Source organism: Marmota monax, unplaced genomic scaffold (assembly GCF_021218885.2).
Source record: "Marmota monax isolate L192 unplaced genomic scaffold, Marmota_monax_Labrador192_F-V1.1 WCK01_AAM20220418_F8-fsc00017, whole genome shotgun sequence".
Classification (NCBI taxonomy): domain Eukaryota; kingdom Metazoa; phylum Chordata; class Mammalia; order Rodentia; family Sciuridae; genus Marmota; species Marmota monax.
In genome coordinates, this window is record NW_026695241.1 from 20157313 (window position 1) to 20175167 (window position 17855).

The 17855-nt window shown below is 52.8% G+C and overlaps 1 protein-coding gene across 4 annotated transcripts; it reads left to right on the forward strand.

Annotated features, from left to right (window-relative positions):
- The first annotated feature begins 539 nt into the window (after positions 1 to 539).
- Positions 540 to 16137, forward strand: Rps6kl1 (ribosomal protein S6 kinase like 1). 4 transcript variants are annotated; one of them, XM_046440858.2, is made up of 11 exons: positions 540 to 670; positions 2232 to 2516; positions 3842 to 3966; positions 4820 to 4912; positions 10424 to 10471; positions 10882 to 11014; positions 11783 to 12391; positions 12756 to 12845; positions 13006 to 13088; positions 14423 to 14518; positions 14835 to 16137. In XM_046440858.2, exons 2-11 carry the CDS (start codon positions 2252 to 2254, stop codon positions 14943 to 14945), a joined length of 1653 nt encoding a protein of 550 aa, XP_046296814.1. In that variant the 5' UTR covers positions 540 to 670; positions 2232 to 2251; the 3' UTR covers positions 14946 to 16137. The 4 variants fall into 4 exon arrangements, with proteins under 4 accessions (XP_046296814.1, XP_058433758.1, XP_058433759.1 ...); XM_058577775.1 differs by having other exon boundaries at positions 2359 to 2516; XM_046440859.2 differs by having other exon boundaries at positions 579 to 670; positions 2343 to 2516.
- The last annotated feature ends 1718 nt before the right edge of the window (positions 16138 to 17855 follow it).

Here is a 17855-nt window from a genome sequence, read left to right on the forward strand (position 1 = left end):
GATCTCCCTAAATTGCTAACGCTGGCCTCAGAACTTGCAATCCTCCTGCCACAGCCTCCAGAGTTTCTGGGATTACAGGTGTGCGCTGGGGAGGGGCTATTTTTTAGCTCTTAAATCCCGGTGTCCCTCTGGAGACTCAACCCCAGGAAGACATGCGCAGAGCTGTTTAGACCCTCACTGCATCTAGCCCCTCAGCAGCTAGCCTCTAGGGCAGGGTACACTCTGGACACCTGATTAAATAGTTGAATGAGCGAGTGAGGTAATGAATGAGAAAAACCTTAGAAGTGCCACGAGTGCATTTGAGTCGACCCAGATTTCTGAAGCAGCCCCGCTCTCATCCCTGGGGGACAATAGACCTCCTCTCCCGACCCCACCACCTCCCTCTTCTAACTCCCAGCCCCACCCCCAAGCGCAGCACCCAGGAGCGCGGACCCTGCGACTTTAAGGGCCGGCAGAAGCCGAGCCGGGCGGTGATTGGTGGTTTATTCTAACGGGTGGAGGATGAGCTCATCGGCAGCCAATGGCCGGGCCGCACCGGGATAGACCCCCGCACCTGACTGGAGGGAGGGCCGCAGGCAGCGGCCGGCCGAGCGCACTCGCCGGCTGGGCTGAAGGGGCGGTGGCCATCGGGGAGACCGGGCCCCGCGGACCGGGCGCCTGGCTCGGGCAGGTACGGTGTTTTCCCGCTCCTCCATCCTCCCAGGCGACGAGGCCCCTTCCTCCCACCTCCTCAGCCCAGCCTTCCTCGGCCGTCCCTGGGGGACCGTGCACCCTGCGTGCCGGGGACTCGCGGGCTGCACGTGCGGGCTGCGGTGCCCAAGCGTGGACTTGCGGCTCAGAAGGCGGGACCCGGCCCGGTAGGGCCTGACCCGGGCTGCACAGCCCCATCGGCCTTGGTGCCCCCAGAGCACAGGCCTCAGAGCAGAATGTCCCCTGAGCTAGGCGGGGCGGGGACCGGTGGCCTCCCTCATCCTCCCGGCTGCATCCTGGCCAGGGACCAGCTCCTCGCTGTCGGGGGCAGGGCGGGGGGTGTGGGTTTCCTACCCACCCCTCCGTGCATCCTGTTTTCGTCTCTCTCTCTGAACAGAGGCCAAACAGACCTGGGCTTGGAAGTTCCCTGTTGGCCCTTTCCCAGTGACACCTGAGGGCAAAGGTGGCAGAGAGGCTACAGGAAGGGGCAGAGGCTGCATGGCTGCCCTCTCTCTGAGACTCTCTGCTTCTGCCGCAGCCTCTGCTCTTATCCTTTGCCCATCTGTGACACACATTGATGAGGGAGGAGCTACTGTCAGGCCCTTGGAAGCCACGTGGCTTAGTGGCTTTCCCAGACAAGGGCCAGGCGGTCAAAGCCATCCCCTCCATAGGCGGGTCACCCTGCCCTTCCTGCCCTTTATCAGCAAACTCCATCTATAGTGGCACCAAATCTGCCACTCAGTTATCTTATCTACCCATGGACTTCAAGGCTGGGCTCTATACCCAGCTCTCTGCTGGTTTCTGGAGGGTCCTCACTCACTGGCCACACTGACCTCAGGACCAAGAGAAACAAAACAAAGAACACACAGTCCATCTTGTCCTGGGAGAGGTGTCACTGAGCTGAACCAAAGGGCAAATGAGATTTCCATAGGGGCACAGGGAATGTCTGTGACGGACAATAATGATAGCTAGTGGGGAACAGTGTGAGGAACTGCCTTTGAGCTCAGAATGTGTGGACTCCACTTGTTTAACACGTGCTACACACCAGATTTGCTCTGTGGAGGTCCCATGAAGGCAGCTCTGGGTCACAGATAACCTCAACCTTCTCCGGTGCTCAACATATAATATATGCTTAAGAAATATTTGTTGAGCTGAATTTTTAAAATACGTATATTTTTTTATTCCAGGGATTGAACCCAGGGGTGCTTAACCACTGAGTCACATCCCTAGCCCTTTTTATTTTTTTGAGTCAGAGTCTTGCTAAGTTGTTGAGGCTGACTTTGAACTTGTGATTCTCCCACCTCAGCCTCCCAAGCTGCTGGGGTTACAGACAGATGCCACGTGCCCAGCCTTTTGAACTGAATTTGAATGGAAAAGAAAAAAAAGCTGTGTTATTCCATCATTACCACCACTTGGGGAGGATCTGGCTCATTGGGGGGGGGGGGAACTTATGCACATTAGCTCTCATCCTTCTGGCTTTTGGAGGTGAATAGTAGTGTCACTCCCAGCTAGGTCCTCCCCAATGCATTTGCAAATTCCAGATCCCAGCTGCAAGGCAGCCATGAGTCTGGTGGCCTTTGAATGCCTGCCTGGCCCAGGTCTGGAGCCTGAGCCCTGTTCGAGAGCACGATCCCAGGCCTGTGTATACCTAGAGCAGATTCGCAACAGGGTGGCTGTGGGAGCACCTGACATGACCAAGCGTGACTACCTGGTGGATGCGGCCACGCAGATCCGGCTGGCCCTGGAGCGTGATGTTAGTGAGGACTACGAGGCAGCCTTCAACCACTACCAGAACGGTGTGGACGTGCTGCTCCGCGGTGTGCATGGTGAGGGGGGGTCTGGGCAGCGACAGGGCATGGGAAGGGAAGGGCCAGAACAGGGCTTGCCCTGTCATGCATCTGTCCTGTTCTTTGTTCCTCTGCTGTTTGGCAGGGCACTATGCTAGCCCTGAAGGGTGTCTGTGATGGACAATAATGATAGCTAGCATCTATTAAGCTGTTCCTCTGCACCAGGCTCCCTTCTAAGGGTTCTACCTGTATTTAACCTCACAGTAATAGAAATGATCATATTGGTTGTTGCATATAATTATGAATATGTAGGAATGTTTTCCTTTCTTCTTATCTTTTTTTTTTTTTTTTTGAGATGGGGTCTTGCTGAGATGGGAGTCTTGCCCAGGCTGGTCTTGAATTCCTGGGCTCAAGAGCCTTCCTCCCACCTCAGCTGCCAGAGTAGCTTGAACTATAGACATTTGCAGCCAGGCCCCACAGGAACTTTTTTTTAGACTCATTTTCCAGATGAGAAAACTGAGTCATGAGCAATTAAATAGCTTGCTCAAGATTCCACCACTCCCAGGGGGCACAGCTGGGGTGGAAGCAGTTTTGGCTGCCAAGGCTGTGTGCTTGGCTTAGCATATTTGGCCACCCCTGGGTCTGAGTGGGTTGCTGCCCCCTGGAGCTTGCACTCCAGGGTCATGTGTGGCTAAGAGTTGATAATGGCCAATTAGTGGGAAGAACAATAAGGAGGAAGTGTGAGAGGATCGGGGAAACAGGCCAGATGGGGCTAATGGGGGGCATTTTCTAGAAATGCTGAAGAACAGCAGGGAGGCCCAAGGTGTTCCAGAGGGAGGGCCTGGAGAGGAGAGAGAGGCCTGCTCAGGGCAGAGTACTGGGAGAAAGGCTAGTGCTGCGGCCAGTTTGAGACCCCTGAGGGCCTGTGAACAGGCCACAGGCAGGAGTTGCCCCCACTCAGCCTTCCTATGCTCTTGCTAAAGAGGCCCCTCCAAGCCTGGGCTTTGGGCCTGTCTATGGAATTCTGATCTGGTCTCCACCCTGATGCCCTTTCACACTGGACCTCAGAGATGGAGGGCGCAATGCTCTCCAGGAACTTCATCTCCACTCTGAATAAATGGACATGGGATCCCCACCCTGACCCTTTCCATGGAGTGATGGTGGCCAGAGAGGTGGTGGGTGCCAACTGTAAAGTATAGCTGGCTAACTGTGCCATCTTCCTCCTCCTCCTCCTCACTTGGGGGTCAGCAGATCTGGGAAATAGGAGCCATCTGCTATGGAGGGTGAAGGGTGGGCAGCTGAAGCTGGGGGAGGGCCAGGGGTGGGAGACAGGGCCGGTCCCTGTGACCCTCGTTTCCCTACAGTGGATCCCAACAAGGAGCGACGCGAGGCAGTAAAACTAAAAGTCACAAAATACCTGCGGCGGGCTGAGGAGATCTTCAACTGCCACCTGCAGCGGACACTGGGCAGTGGAGCCAGTCCCAACACGGTTTGGAGACCCTCCCCAGGCCCCTTATCGGGGGAGGGCCCTGAGGGAGAGAGCTGAGGCCCAGAGTTGGCCAGCCTGTGGTGCCAGAGCTGCCTCTCCTGTGCTCGGGCTTCCTCCATCCCCCACACCCTCACAGCTCATTCATTCTCAGGCACTCACTGAATCATCCCTAGTCCAGTCTCGCGCTGTCACAGAGGACTTTACAGACACAGCCACCCCAGCTTGCATAGGGCTGCATTCACGTGCTCACATGTATGGAGCCTCTGGCCTGTTTCTCTTATGAGTGAGCAGGCTCCTGGTCTCTGGAACACACATAAACACATGAATGCAAATGTACACATGTCTGCCCAGGGCTCCCCATGTGGCTTTTGCTAAACCCGTGGGTACTTGATCAGGGTTTGAAATGCATGCACAGTTCCCATGCCTACTTGTGTGCACAGGCAAACGCGTCCACCAACTAGGCTCACTGGATCTTGCAGGCTGCCTTAACCCAAGGCAGATGGCTTGGTCTTCAAACCATGTTCCCTTAACCCACATGTGCCCAGGTTATTTCCCATCCCTTACCCTGAAGCATCTGTGGATGGGGCTTATGAGAGACTTCCGAAACCCTGAGAACTTTGGGAGGCTTGGAGGGCAAGGCAGAAGCTGAGCCAAATGGTCAGCCTGGCCACCCTGGACCAATGTGGGCCCCCACGAGTCAAGGCCAGCTTGTTAACTCAGCCTGTCCCTGTGAGGTGCGGTCTGCCTGGACTCTGGTCCTACTCACTGTGGTACCCACTGCTCTCCCAGCTGCCAGGAATCCTTGAGGCAAGTCAACCCTGAGCCCACATGTGCCTGTCTCCCTCCTCCACAGGGATTCAGCAGCTTGAGGCTCCGGCCCATCCGCACACTGAGCACTGCCCTGGAGCAGCTGAGGGGCTGCAGGGTGGTTGGGGTCATCGACAAGGTGAGTGGATGCCCAAGGAGTGGGAGGGAGACACGGGTGTAGGTGCCATCCAGGGTGGCAGAGGGATAGGTGGGTAGGACGGCCGTGGGTCTGAAGTGCCGCCTGACTCCTCCAGGGGCTGGTGGACGGGGTCAGAGGAGAGAGCAGCTGAGTCCAGGGGCCCCTTCTTTCCCACTCTCACGCTCCAATCAGGTCCTGAAGACGGTAACGGGGGAAGGAGGAGAGGCAGCCAGCACCCTCTCCACAGTGCTCTGACCCAGACACAGAAAGCCAGCAGAGGCCACAGGGAGAAGCTGCTCAGGGCACAAGACAGGCACTTGTGACCTGCCCACTCCCACTCCTCACAGACACCCACCTACTCTCACTCTGCACCCCAGGGGTGCAGCCCACCACACACAGCTGAACACTCCCTGTGACTGGAACGTGCTCATGCAAAGCTCTTCAGCAGAGGACCAAGTGGGCCTGCCTTGTCCAGGGCCTGGGAACTCTTCCCTTTTCTTCTGGCACCCCCCACCATCATCTGAATTTCCTTAATTCAGGGCAGACAGGAAGACAGGAGATGACATCTCAACCCTCACTCAGGGCATTCATTATTAAAGTGGGGAATCAGGGGGGCAAACATGTCAAATGAGAGCTGAGCCAGTCAGATTCCCCTCTGTCCTCCATCCAGGGCTCCCTGAGTATCCCTAAAACAATTTTTTCTCAGACTGGCCATTTATCAGAATCACTTGGAAAATACAGATGCCTGGACCCCACCCCACATCTGTGGTGTTAGAGGTTGAACCCAGAGCTGAACCCAAGACTCTGCAACTTAAAACACTTGTTGGATGATTTTGGTGATTCTGGGTTTATAGAGAACAGACCATTGTGGGTTTCCCCCCATGCAACAGGTTGGCATGGCTGCTGATGGGAGGAGGGGTTGTGGGGAGCAGACCCCTGCCTGGCAATGCACAAGGTGACCACAGGCAAGTCCCTCAGTGCTCTGAGCTTTGGATTCCTCATCTGTAAAGTGGGGTGGGAATTCTCTCCACAAAGGATGACCTGGGAAGGAAAATGAAATCATTTGGGGGAAAGGCCTGGCACATGCAAATATATTCCATGCATGTCTGATGGCTCCCAGTGCAAGTGACATGAGCGAGTGAAGAGGCACAGGCTCCCAGCCCCAGGCTTTGCTACAGCTGCTTCTCCTAGGTCCCTGGAACAGACCCCAGACTGTCACCAAAGGCCCAGCCAGCTTCCATCTGCCAGTCCCCCTCTGCCTGCGCTATCTCAGTGGACGCAGCCCCAGCCTGACCTTGACCAAGCACAGCCACTCCCATGGATAGGCTGGGGAGGCGACCATTTCCCACTAAACCATAGGTGTTATGATGAAGGGTGTTCCAAGTTAAATAAGTTTGAGAAACAGTGAGTTAAGGTTCCATTACTTTTTTTTTGGGGGGGGGGGGATGATAGGAGTTCTCTGAGCTTTTAGGATGCAAATGTATACTTGGAGTCTTGGAGACTCCAGGAGGGAGGCGTGTGACACAGCATCCCTCAAATTTGTTTAACTCCAGCACGACTCTGAGGGCTGTGCAGATTGAAAGCACAAATTAAGGCCAGACCTAACCATGCTGTCTCCAGGTCGCCCTCTTTCTTTGTGTCCCTTTCGTGCACACTCAGTTTATGGATTCAGCTCCCTCCTGAGACCCTGCTTACTTTTCCTGTGTCATACCCAAGACAGGAACAGCACTTTCCCCAAATTAGGAAAGGTGTTAGGGCCACTGGGCCCATTCCATAGCTCTGCCCAGGCAGATCTGGGTGGCAACGCAGTGCCAGCCCAAGGCAGCTGCAGGCCTAGGAAGGCAGCAAAGATGCCCTGAAGGTGTCTAGTTTTTTGGGTTTTTTTTGGGGGGGGGTCCCTAGGGGCTGAAGAGAAGCTGGCAGGGGTAGGGGGAGCAGGGAGCAGGGAGGTGCGTGGGCCAGGGTTTGTGTAGACAGCCAGGACACCCAAGGGTTCATCTTCAAGGAACCTGGGGACCAGGGAGATGTCACTCAGTTTTTGCTGAGCTTCTTCCAGAAGCCAGCCTCTGAGTCAGGCATGAAGAAGAAAAATGTTATTAAAGTCACTTCTTGCTTTATTTGGCTCAAACACAGGGGTGTTTTTGTTTTTGATTGTCACCAACATTTTAAACGTGCAGATTTCAAATAAGAAATCCAGATTTCTGGCTTCTCCTGAAAAAAATCAAAATACTTGGAAATTCAGGGTTTGCATTCCCACCTGGTTGGAGAAGCTGAGCACTTCAAGGGGGTGCAGGCCCATCTATTCGTCTTGTCCCCTTCCGCGCCCCCCCCCCCCACACTTTCACATACTCAGTGGGCCTTTGAGTTGGAGAACCTATTTGAATCTTTTGGATTGTTTGCTCCGTTCAAGATTCCTCCTAGGACTTAGATTCGGGCATCTTTAAAGAGAGGGTTTATTGTGTTTCACCAAAGTTTTAATCATCTCTGTGTCCCAAAAAACTCAGTAGGGTTTTTTTCTAAAAAGAAAAAAAGTCATCTTTTAAGAAAAGTAAGAAGAGGCACCCCAAACTGCCTTCCATCTTTCCAGTTATCAGACTCACCTGACATTCGTTGTCATGGCATGTTGTCATTTCCAGTGCTGTGGCAAGAGGTCCTCACAGTTGCTGTTCAGTATAGAAGCCATTAGCCACATAACACAATTTACGTTAATAGTAATTAAAATCAAGTATTCTGTCTTAATGGCACTAGCCACATTTCAAGGGCTAACTGGTCACATAAAGCTAATGGCTTCGACACTGGACAGTGCAGATATACAATATTTCTACCATGGCAGGAAATTCTATCGAACTTGTTGCATCATAATAATTGTCTGACAGAGAATGAAACTGAGGTTCATGGAAGTTGAGTACTAACTAGATAGTACTCGGTCCCTCAGGCCACTAAGCAAAAGAAGAAGGGGATTTTTTTGTTTGGTTGCATTAATGGGAAAATGCCCTCTTTGCTGCCCTTTAGAATATAATGAAAGAGAAAGGAGTTTAAAACTGGAAAAAAAAACAAGTCAAAACTTACTGCTATCTAACTCCAAATAATTGCTGTTAATGTTTTGGCCTAATTCTTTCTAGATAAATAGTTAGGCTTTGATTTTTTTTTTTTTTTTTAACACAAAATCTTTCAATGTGTGTGTAAAGCGGCCATTCTGGCTTTGCCTTCACTGATGGTTTTTTGGACAGTAAATCAAGAGGGCCTTGCCCAGGACAAGGTGGTGGGGAATCCCACTTGGCATGGGATGGTGGGGAATTATCCGGGGTGTTGGTACTTGTGGGAAACTCTGTTCTCTGAAATGACCCCAGAACTTTCTGCCTTTCTTTTTCAAACATTGCACAAGTTTGGTCAAGGAGCCAAAACCAGGGTTCTGTCTCTGGCTGCTGAAGGGGAGACCTCTGGTGGTCAAAGGGACACCTCCCAGGCGAAGGGCTGGCACTAGTCTGCTGCTTTCTTTTTACTAATAGTAGGGAAAATGAGTCCCAAAGGGAAGGAATTTGCCATGGTCACCTAGTCATGCCCCCCGTTGTAGTGAGGTCTTCAGGACTCTGGGATCAGCCTGCCCTGAGTCAAATCCTGACTGCTACTTTTTAGCGGTGGGACCATAGGTGGGCAATATCACCTTTCTGAACCTCAATTTCTTCATCAATAAAATGGGCCACTAGTAACTGTCACCTGGTAGGTTGTGGGAATAAAGTAACCTGTGACAAGTACCTAGCACAGAGTGAACTCTTCATAGCCAATATAGATTTCTTCTACAATGCCTTTTGATAATTGCTATGGATTATGAGGGTTTGTACTTCGATTGACTGCTTTAATCAAACCCCCTAATGACCCTCTGGAGGAGGAACTGCTATGAACCCACTTTGCAGTTAAGAAGAGCAAGGTTAAGAGAGGCTACATGATTGGCAACCCTGATAAACGCCATTCTTGCAGTCTGTGCAATCCCAGAGGCTTGCCCATGTGAGGCTTCATCAAGCCCATGATGCAGAGAAGGCGGATATTTGTAATTCCGTTTGGTGGTAGAAAACATTGCCTCACCTGTCCAATATGTAGATGCGCAATGCACTTTCCCCTACCCTAATCCTGGCTGCATTGTCACCACTGTCTGGCCTTAGGGTCTGGTTCCCACTCATCATCATGGCCAAGGAGTCACAACACCAGGGTGCTGTCTTGCCTCCACATGCCCCTTTATCAAGGCTGAACCCTCTGCCTTCTTGTCCTGACACATCCATGTGCCCCCTCCTACAGCTGGGCCCACCCAGTTGAATCAATGACCCAACTCCAAACAAGGTGTGGACCAGCAGATGGGCTGAATGCTACCTGTAACCCAAACTAACACCAGGAGGGGCTGCTTTCTGAAGACAGCCTCCAGAGAGAGATTTATTCATTCAGGCTGGCCTTGAACTTCTAGGCTTAAGCAACTTTCCTGCTGCAGGCTCCTGTGTAGCTGTAAGGCACAACCACACCTGGCTTAAAGAACTTTTTTTCCTTCTTTTTTTGGTACCGGGGATTGAACTCTGGGATGCTCAACCACTGAGCCACATTCCTAGCCCTTTTTTTTTTTTTTTTTGTATTTTACTTAAAGACAGGATCTCACTGAGCTGCTTAGTGCCTCACTTTTGCTTAGCGCCTCGCCACACACACACACCCTCGAGGTACATGAATTGTCATGTACCTTGACCAGTGCCTCCTGGACTTTGGCAGGTGCAGCTGGTCCAGGACCTACTCCTGGCTAGAGAACTTTATTTTTTATAAAAGGAGGTGCAGAAGGTCAGGGGGAGAGACCCCAAGAAGATTGCCAAGCCCAGGCATAGTTCAGCCCACATGACCTGGAGCTGTACACTCAGAGCCTCAGCTTCCTCACTTGTAAAACAAGGATCAGAGGAAGTGAGTGAGGTCCCTTCTGGCTGTGACACCTTCAGACCCTGCAGAATGGTGGGCTCTGGGTGAAGTCTAAGTGAAGGGTTGATCTCCTTATGTGAGGCCTGGCCAACCATGGGCAAGAAGGGGGAGAGAAGTTCTTCTCACATCAAAGTCCTCCCAGCCCCAGCAGCTGGTACTGGGGCCACTCACCAGGCATGTGTAAAGTACCCACTCCATTCCTGTGCTGTGCTTGGCTCTGGGAATACAAAGCTAGATAGTGTGGTCCCTGCCCTCGGGAGCTCAGAGTCCAGGGAGCAAATATGTAATGAGACACGGTATGACAAGGCTTCCCCGAGGGTGAGCACAGAATGCACTGTTGATGGACTAGGAGCCCCAGATGCTGGAGGAGGTAGCCCCAGAGCTGAGATCTAGCAGGGTAGAACAGAACAAGGTTTAGAGGTGGAGGACATCTCTGAGCCACCAAAGCCTGCCCTCCCTGCCCTTCCCTGGAGGATCAGCTTGGTGGAGAAGCCTGGTGGGGGGGGGGCAAAGAGCCCCAGGAATTGTCATGTACCTTGACCAGTGCCTCCTGGACTTTGGCAGGTACAGCTGGTCCAGGACCCAGCAACTGGAGGGACCTTCGTGGTGAAGGTAGGTCCTGCCCAGCTCCCGCCATGCTGCATTCCCCTTGGGACTTCCTCAGAGTTCTTGAAACCCCTTCCTTCTGGGGAACCCCATCCTCAGAATGTGCATCAGGAGCCCATGCTCCCTCCAAATCTAAAAGCTGCTTGTTTTGCCCCTGAACATGGCCCCTGCCTCCTAACCAGACACACATGCGTGCGCGCACACACACACACACACACACCCTCACCTTGGCCAGGAGGGTGGAGGACCTGATTCCTGGGGAAAGAAGGGGAAGCCAGGTCAGAAACTGGGGAGGCATATGCTCCTCAGAGTTGCTCCCATTTCTCATCTGGGTTCCCCTGAAGCAAGGGCTAAGATGATCCCTAAAAGTGGCAGCCTCTGACCAGTCCCAGCTGACCTGCCTACTCCCTCCCCAGAGCCTGCCCAGGTGCCACGTGGTGAACCGGGAGCGGCTGACCATAATCCCGCATGGAGTGCCCTACATGACAAAGCTGCTACGGTATTCCGTGAGTGAGGACTCCATCTTCTTGCACTTGGAACATGTGCAAGGTAAGGGGGCCCCTCAGCAGCTTGGGCCTTTGGTATTGTTGACACCTACCCCCTTAAAATACTGAGCCCTGGGGAGGGTTGTGGCTTTCACTAGATGCACAGTAGAGATCAGGGATCCAGCCTTTCTGGAGATTGGTGGCAGGACCTGGCACCAGGCACATCTGGTGCCAGAGGGGCTGGGAGGATGTCTGCATGTAAGCAGATGAGACAGCATTCATACACTGTCTCCTTGGTCACCATTTCCTCTTGTCTTGGCTCTTCTCATTTTTCTGGTTGGTGACCGTCTCTCAGAATGGCCACACAGGATGGTGGTGACTGAAGCCTTAAGGACAGGAACTGAGCCATGTAACTGATATTTATTGATGATTATAGTGATTTTTAAAAAATGAGGTACATCCTTGAGTCATGACATAGAGCTGTCATGGATTCCTGCCTGGTCTTTGACTGTCGTTACATAAGTCTTCCTATGAAAAACGAAAAAAAAAATTAGAATATGTTGAACATTGGTGAACCCACCATGCAGAACAAGGCCATCAACAATAAATACAGCAGTCTTGGGGTTCAGCACCTATGCTATGCAGGCTGGGAGGCTGGGCCTTCGAGGCTGAGTGGCAGGCAGGGGCAGAGGTGAAGAGGTTGAACAGGGAAGGAGCCCAGGCAGGTGGAGGTCCACACCCAGCATGGAGGGGAGGCGGGAGTGAGACCAGACCCGGTGTCCATGCCCTTCTTCTCCCTTCCCATGCTCACTGCTCCCTCTGCCTGGCCCAGGAGGCACTCTCTGGTCCCACCTGCTCTCCCAGACGTGCCCCCAACATTCTGGGCTCAGGTCTGGCTCCACCCAGGAGAAGGTGAAGGCCCAGCTCAACACCAGCCACAGCCTCAGTCTCCTGACCCCAGCACAGCTCCCCCCAGGCCACACCCTCAGGCAGGCCAGCATCCCTCCAGAACCTTCTTGGACTTCTCAGAGCCTTCCCGCCGCCAAGGAGGCCCCCTCCCTCAGACCCCAGAGAGAAGCAGAAAGTGAATCCACAGGCAAGACCAGCACTTCCTGCTCCTTGGACCTAACAAAAGCCCCCAGTGGCTTGAACCTGCAAGCCAGGCGGGCTGGCCAGAGGTCAGACCCTGGGCCCCCTTGGGGGATCCCTTGGGTTCGCAAGGGGGCTGGCCGGGTGCTGGGGGGCTGTGGCCTAGGCAGAGGTCAGAGCCACCCATCAGAGGGCAGGGCCAGCCTAGGGGGCAGTGGGGCTGTCTGGAGCGTGAAGGAGGAGAAGGTGAAGCAGTGGGCAGCTGAGATGTTGGTGGCACTGGAAGCACTACACGAGCAGGGGGTGCTGTGCCAGGACCTCAACCCCAGGAACCTGCTCCTGGACCAGGCAGGTAGGAGGCCCAGTCTCACTACCCCTGCCCTTCTCAGGTGGGATGCCCCCAGGGTCAAGGTGACCTCTTAAGTTATGTGCCACTTTCCCCTACCTCCATCCAGCCTTTCATTGGACTCTGATGGAGTCTGGCTTGCCTTTGTCCCCATGAGACTCGGGTAGCAGCTCCCAGGAACATCCTGTGAGCCTCTGGGTCTTAGGGGCTGTGCTCTTGGGGAGACTGTCCAGCATGGCAACCTTTGGTTCCCACCATGTGACTGTGTTGGGGGAAACCCTGGAACCACCTCCCCCATGCCAGCTGCTTGGTGACGGTACCCTCAACCATTGTCCCCTGTCATTCCTTCCTATTCACACTGGACATGAAGGTCACATCCGGCTCACATATTTTGGCCAGTGGTCAGAAGTGGAGCCCCAGTGCTGCCGGGAGGCTGCAGAGCTCCTGTACAGTGCCCCAGGCAAGAAGGCAGGGGGTGGGGCTTGGCCTCTGGTACTTCTGTGTGGGCTGATTCTGGGGGCTAAGGATGACAGAGGGGATGGACAATATGTGGTAGGATGAGAAGAATGGAGAGGGCCCTTTTGAGTGAGGCAGGGATGTGTGTGTTCCTGTTCCTGCAGAGGTGGGTGGGATTTCTGAGCTGACAGAAGCCTGTGACTGGTGGAGCTTTGGGTCGCTGCTGTATGAACTGCTGACAGGAAAGGTGAGTAGCTGGCAGGGTGTGGAGCCCTGGTGGGTACTGCTGCGCCCAGTCATTCAGTGACTGGGCAGAGGCTGCATGGTTCTCTAAGATCTGGCCATGGGGCTGAAAATCCTGCCACCCCTGCAGGCCACCAGGGATATAGGAAGACACTTCCACCAGGCCATGGGCACACAGCACCCCACTGCACTAGCAGCTATAGCAAATGAGATGGTCAGCTTCTATGAGTGTTAAGTTGGGACAGTTAGGGAAGGCTTCTGGAAGAGAAACCAGGCTAAGGTTTGAAGAGAGGGTGGAATTTGACAACCCTCCTTCCCTGGATCATCCCGAGCTTCCTCTGCCCACTGCTGGCTCCTCCTACCTATGCCCTTAGGGGCTTCTGCCCCAGATCTAAATGGGAGGATGAGGAAGGGAGGAGGCAGGCCTTTCATCTAGGGCAGTAGCTGCCCTGTCTTGTTTGGGTTAGCCAGGAGCTCAAGGTTCCCCTACAACCCTCTTGCTCAGGATGATGACTGCCCTTTGTCCTCCCCTGGGATGAGCTCAGCACCACATCCGGGGCCCGTTAAGAAAAAAGCAAGGAAAGCAAGGGAGAGGCCAAACTGCATCTGAGCAGGAAACAGCCAGAATGGATGCAGTGTGACCTGAAGTCCAGACCTGACCTCCTGGCTCCCTCCTTTTTTTGTCCCCTATCTGGGGGCCTCTGAGAGTCCTGGCTGCAAATATTCACCCCCACCACCACCACCAATCCAGCTCTCCTAGTCTCCCACCACCTCTACAGGCTAGGGTTCCTGGTCTTCATCCTGGAGCTCCTAGCAGCTAACCCTTACCTCCAAACAGACCCCCTCTGCTCTCCAAAGCTGCACCTTTGGGCATGGAGAAGTAAGTCTATGTCACCACACCCTGCATAGCATACAATTCTTACCTTGGGCCTGGAGGCAACAAGACATGGTCAGCTGTCAGATGAGTAGCCCATGGAGGCTTTTCTCTGTAAGGAGACAAGTCCCAGAGCCATTCCTAATAGTATGTCTGTCCCAATTGCCACCCGAGATGGGTACTTGTAGGAAGCTTGCAGCCAGAGGGACCTGGGTTCAACCCTGAACTCAGCACAAGTCCCTTTTCCTCTGAGCCTGCTTCTTGTCTTTAATGATAAGGTATGTCAGGGATCCAGAACAGGGTCTGGCACCTAGTAGATCCTGAGCAAAAGGCAACTCTCAATGTCATCATTATCATCATCCCTATGGAATGTGACATGAGGGTGGGAGTGGGTTCCTGGCTGCCACTGGAGTGTAGACTTTCCTGGGGCTGCCTCCTCAGAGGTCCTCCTTTTGTCCTTCCAGGCACTGTCACAGAGCCACCCCTCAGGATTCCAGGCTCATACCCAGCTCCATCTGCCTGAGTGGCTCAGTCCCTCAGCAGCCTCCCTGCTGACTGAGGTGAGGTGCAGCCCAACCTAGAGGTGGGTGGGTTCTTGGCCTATGGTTAAAGACTGGTGGCATAGCATCCCACAACTATGTGTGACACATGTGTGTTGTGTGGGTACGGAAGGGCAATACATAGAAATCTTAAACATTGGTGACCAACTGCCACCAATGACCGCCCATACCCTCTGGGGAAAACAGGGTTTACAGGCAGGGCTAGCAGGGAGTGAGCCACCTAGGGCCGTGGTGAGACCTTAGGGGTGGGCCCCTGCCTCAGTGGTGGGGGCGGGGAAGGCCTGTCAGAGTACTGACCCCTGGTCTCTCCCAGCAGCTGCTACAGTTCGATCCCACACAGCGCCTGGGTGCTGCAGGAGGTGGAATCAGCAAACTCAAGTCCCACCCCTTTTTCAGTACTATCCAGTGGAATAGACTGGTGGGGTAATGGGGTGAAGTGGGTGGTGGAAGCAGCTGCCCAGGTCTGGATGTCCTGCCTGCCTGTCAGAGCTGGCCCCTCTAATCAGTGGGCTGCAGGTGAAGAATGTGGGGTAGCTGTCTTTCCTGCCCAGCTCCCTACATGGGCCTCAGGAACAATTATCACCACTGCCCCAAAAGGGCCAGCCCCTGAAGAAGCTGCAGAAGGGCAGCAAGGCTTCCCCTGCTAATAAGCAGCTTGACCAGCCTTCCACCCATCAGCCAGCAGACACATGTTGAGTACACCCTATACCCTAACATGGACCTACCACCTTAAAGGGCACCTTCTGTGGTACTGGCTTTGAACTATGGACCACCTGCTGAGCCCACAGGAGGTTTTGTGATATATTCCTTCACTACCATGCTGTGCCTGACTTGGGACATCTCTGGAAACTCCTCCCAGGATACAGATCCACTGGCTGCTCGGTAGACCCAAACCAGGGCCGTCCCTGGCTGTCTTCTTAGTCATGCAGCAAGCAGCTACTAGTTGCTCCCATCAGAAGCTGTTCCCATAGGGGTAGGGAGAGTGGGAAGCAGGGGAGAAGGTGCAGAACTGGATTATCCACTCTTCACTCCTGTCCAGGACCCTTATCTGGTGATTTCAGACTTGGGAGAGCAAAAGGGAGGGGAGAAACTAAGAAGATAAGGCAGAATGGGATGGGAACAGGTGACACAGTTTGCCACTTAGATCAAATTTGAAAACAATAAAGAGCTTTTTTAGCTGGGCATAGTGGCATGTACCTATCATTCGAGTGACTCAGGAACCTGAGGCAGGAGGATTATAGTTCAAGGCCAGCCTGGCCAACACCGTCTCAAAAAAAAGCAGTGTTGGGGGGGGGGGGGTGAAGAGGCTTGAGATGTGGCTCAGTATTTTGTAGAGCACTCGCTGGGTTCAATCCCTAGTACAAGAACAACGAACAAAACAAAAACTTCTCCAGCTGCCAGCTGGCCCACCTAGCAGGGGAACCCGTCCCAGGTTCCAAGAGGGGCTGAAACAGCTAAGACAGGTGTGCCTATGAGGATTCCCTTCTCAGGCACTGGATCTATTTACCATACTGCATTTTGGTTGAGGTTCTACTCAATTCACTGCCCACTGTGACTTCATTTCTGTTTGAGTAAGAAACCATGAAACACATTAAATTATTACTCACTTTTAGCCAGAAGCAAGATGTTTCTAGTCTCTGAAGAACTGGGTAAGTGGGCACCTCAAAAGACCCCAGGTATGAAGGTCCTTCTCACACCCCACCAGCTTCCACTAAACCTATGCCCTCAGCTCCTTCCTGTCAGTGTCTCCACTACCACCAGGTGGTGTCTCTGGAGGACCAACTCTCAGGCCAGACTTGGTGTCCTGGGGAGGTCCAAGGCTCCCCAGCTTCTCAGGAGGACTCTGGGGAAGAGGATGGGGAAAAGCAAAGCCTGTGTATGATTATCTATGGCTCATGCCAGGCATTTGCCCACCCCCTAATAAAGCCTGCTCTTCCTACTGTGTCCTTGCATCATTAATGTAGTCAAAATACCTGCTAGAAGGGGCAGATTGCAAAGCTCAAGAATGAGCTTGGGTCCTGCTAGGAGAAGCTGCCTCAGGTCTCAGTGGAAGTGGAAGTGGCAGTGTAAGGGGCACTGGGCTCTGTGGGAAATAAGAGAGGAAGAGAAGCCTTGAAAGAGGGTCATGGTACCTGGCAGGTGAGGGGGACTAGTTTAATCTTCAGTGACCCCTCAGGAGATGGTAGCTCCTGAGAAAATTGAGACTCCAAGAAAATTGACTCTATAGCAGCAGGACCTCAGAGTTACTGTTCCTTCTGCCGCACTCCCCAGTCAGGCCAAACTACTTCCATCCACTGCTTCCTAAAGTGCAGGTCACTTCTGAAGGGTCCCTTCCTGCCAGCACACACTACACACTTGGCACTGTTAGGCCCTCAGTTTAGAATACTGTGGTCCCAGTACTAATAAGGCTTAAGGTTGATCTTTCCAAAAAAAATGTGCTTTGGTTTACTAGAAAATTAATAAAGCTTCTGGCACCAAGCCCTGGACTTGACACATAATTCTAGCTCTCCCTTTCACTGAACCATTTTTACCCACCAGCTCTAGACCTGCCCTCTAGGACCTACTTCCTTCCTGCAACAGACCTCCACAGACTGCTGGCCTCACTATAGGCAGGATCAGCAGACAAGGACTTTGTGTGGAAAGATAAAGCTGTTTAAGCATGGACTCAATGATGCCAGTCATCAGTCTAGCATAGTTATCAGCTCTTTTCACTGACCCTCAAGGACCCAGCTCTGCGGAAACTTCCCCTCATTTGCTCATACTGACCTCATGCATCTTGGTACATGTGACAAGTCCAAGTAAAACTATAAGAGATACTGCCACAATCCATCCCAGAAATAATACAGCCCCCCAAAGTGCAGCTGTCCCCTGGTACTGTGAAGGGGGAATCACAAAGGTGAAAACTATAATTTCTTGTCTAGAGTCCAGCTAACCATGGGGCTGGGGTTGTAGCTCAGCGGCAGAGTGCTTGCCTGGCATGTATGAAGCACTGGGTTCCATACTCAGTGCCACTTAAAAATAAGTTAAAAAAAAAAAAAAAAAAAGTACTGTATATATTTACAACTAAAAAAAATTTTTTTAATTAAAAAAAAAAAAAAATAAGAGTCCAGCTAGCCAGGCTTATAAGGTTCCCTAGAAGCAAGCTGGGGCACTAAGAGACTAGTGTGCTTCCCTGGCTGGCGGACTTCCACCTTCTGTCATATTAGTACAGTTTAACTTAAGTCAGAAGCATGGGACATCATGAGACCAGTGCTAATGACAACCATTAATTAGTACAACTATCAGTGCTGAAGACTTACAATACCTCAGTAACCAAAAGGAGCACAAATGCAGGAAC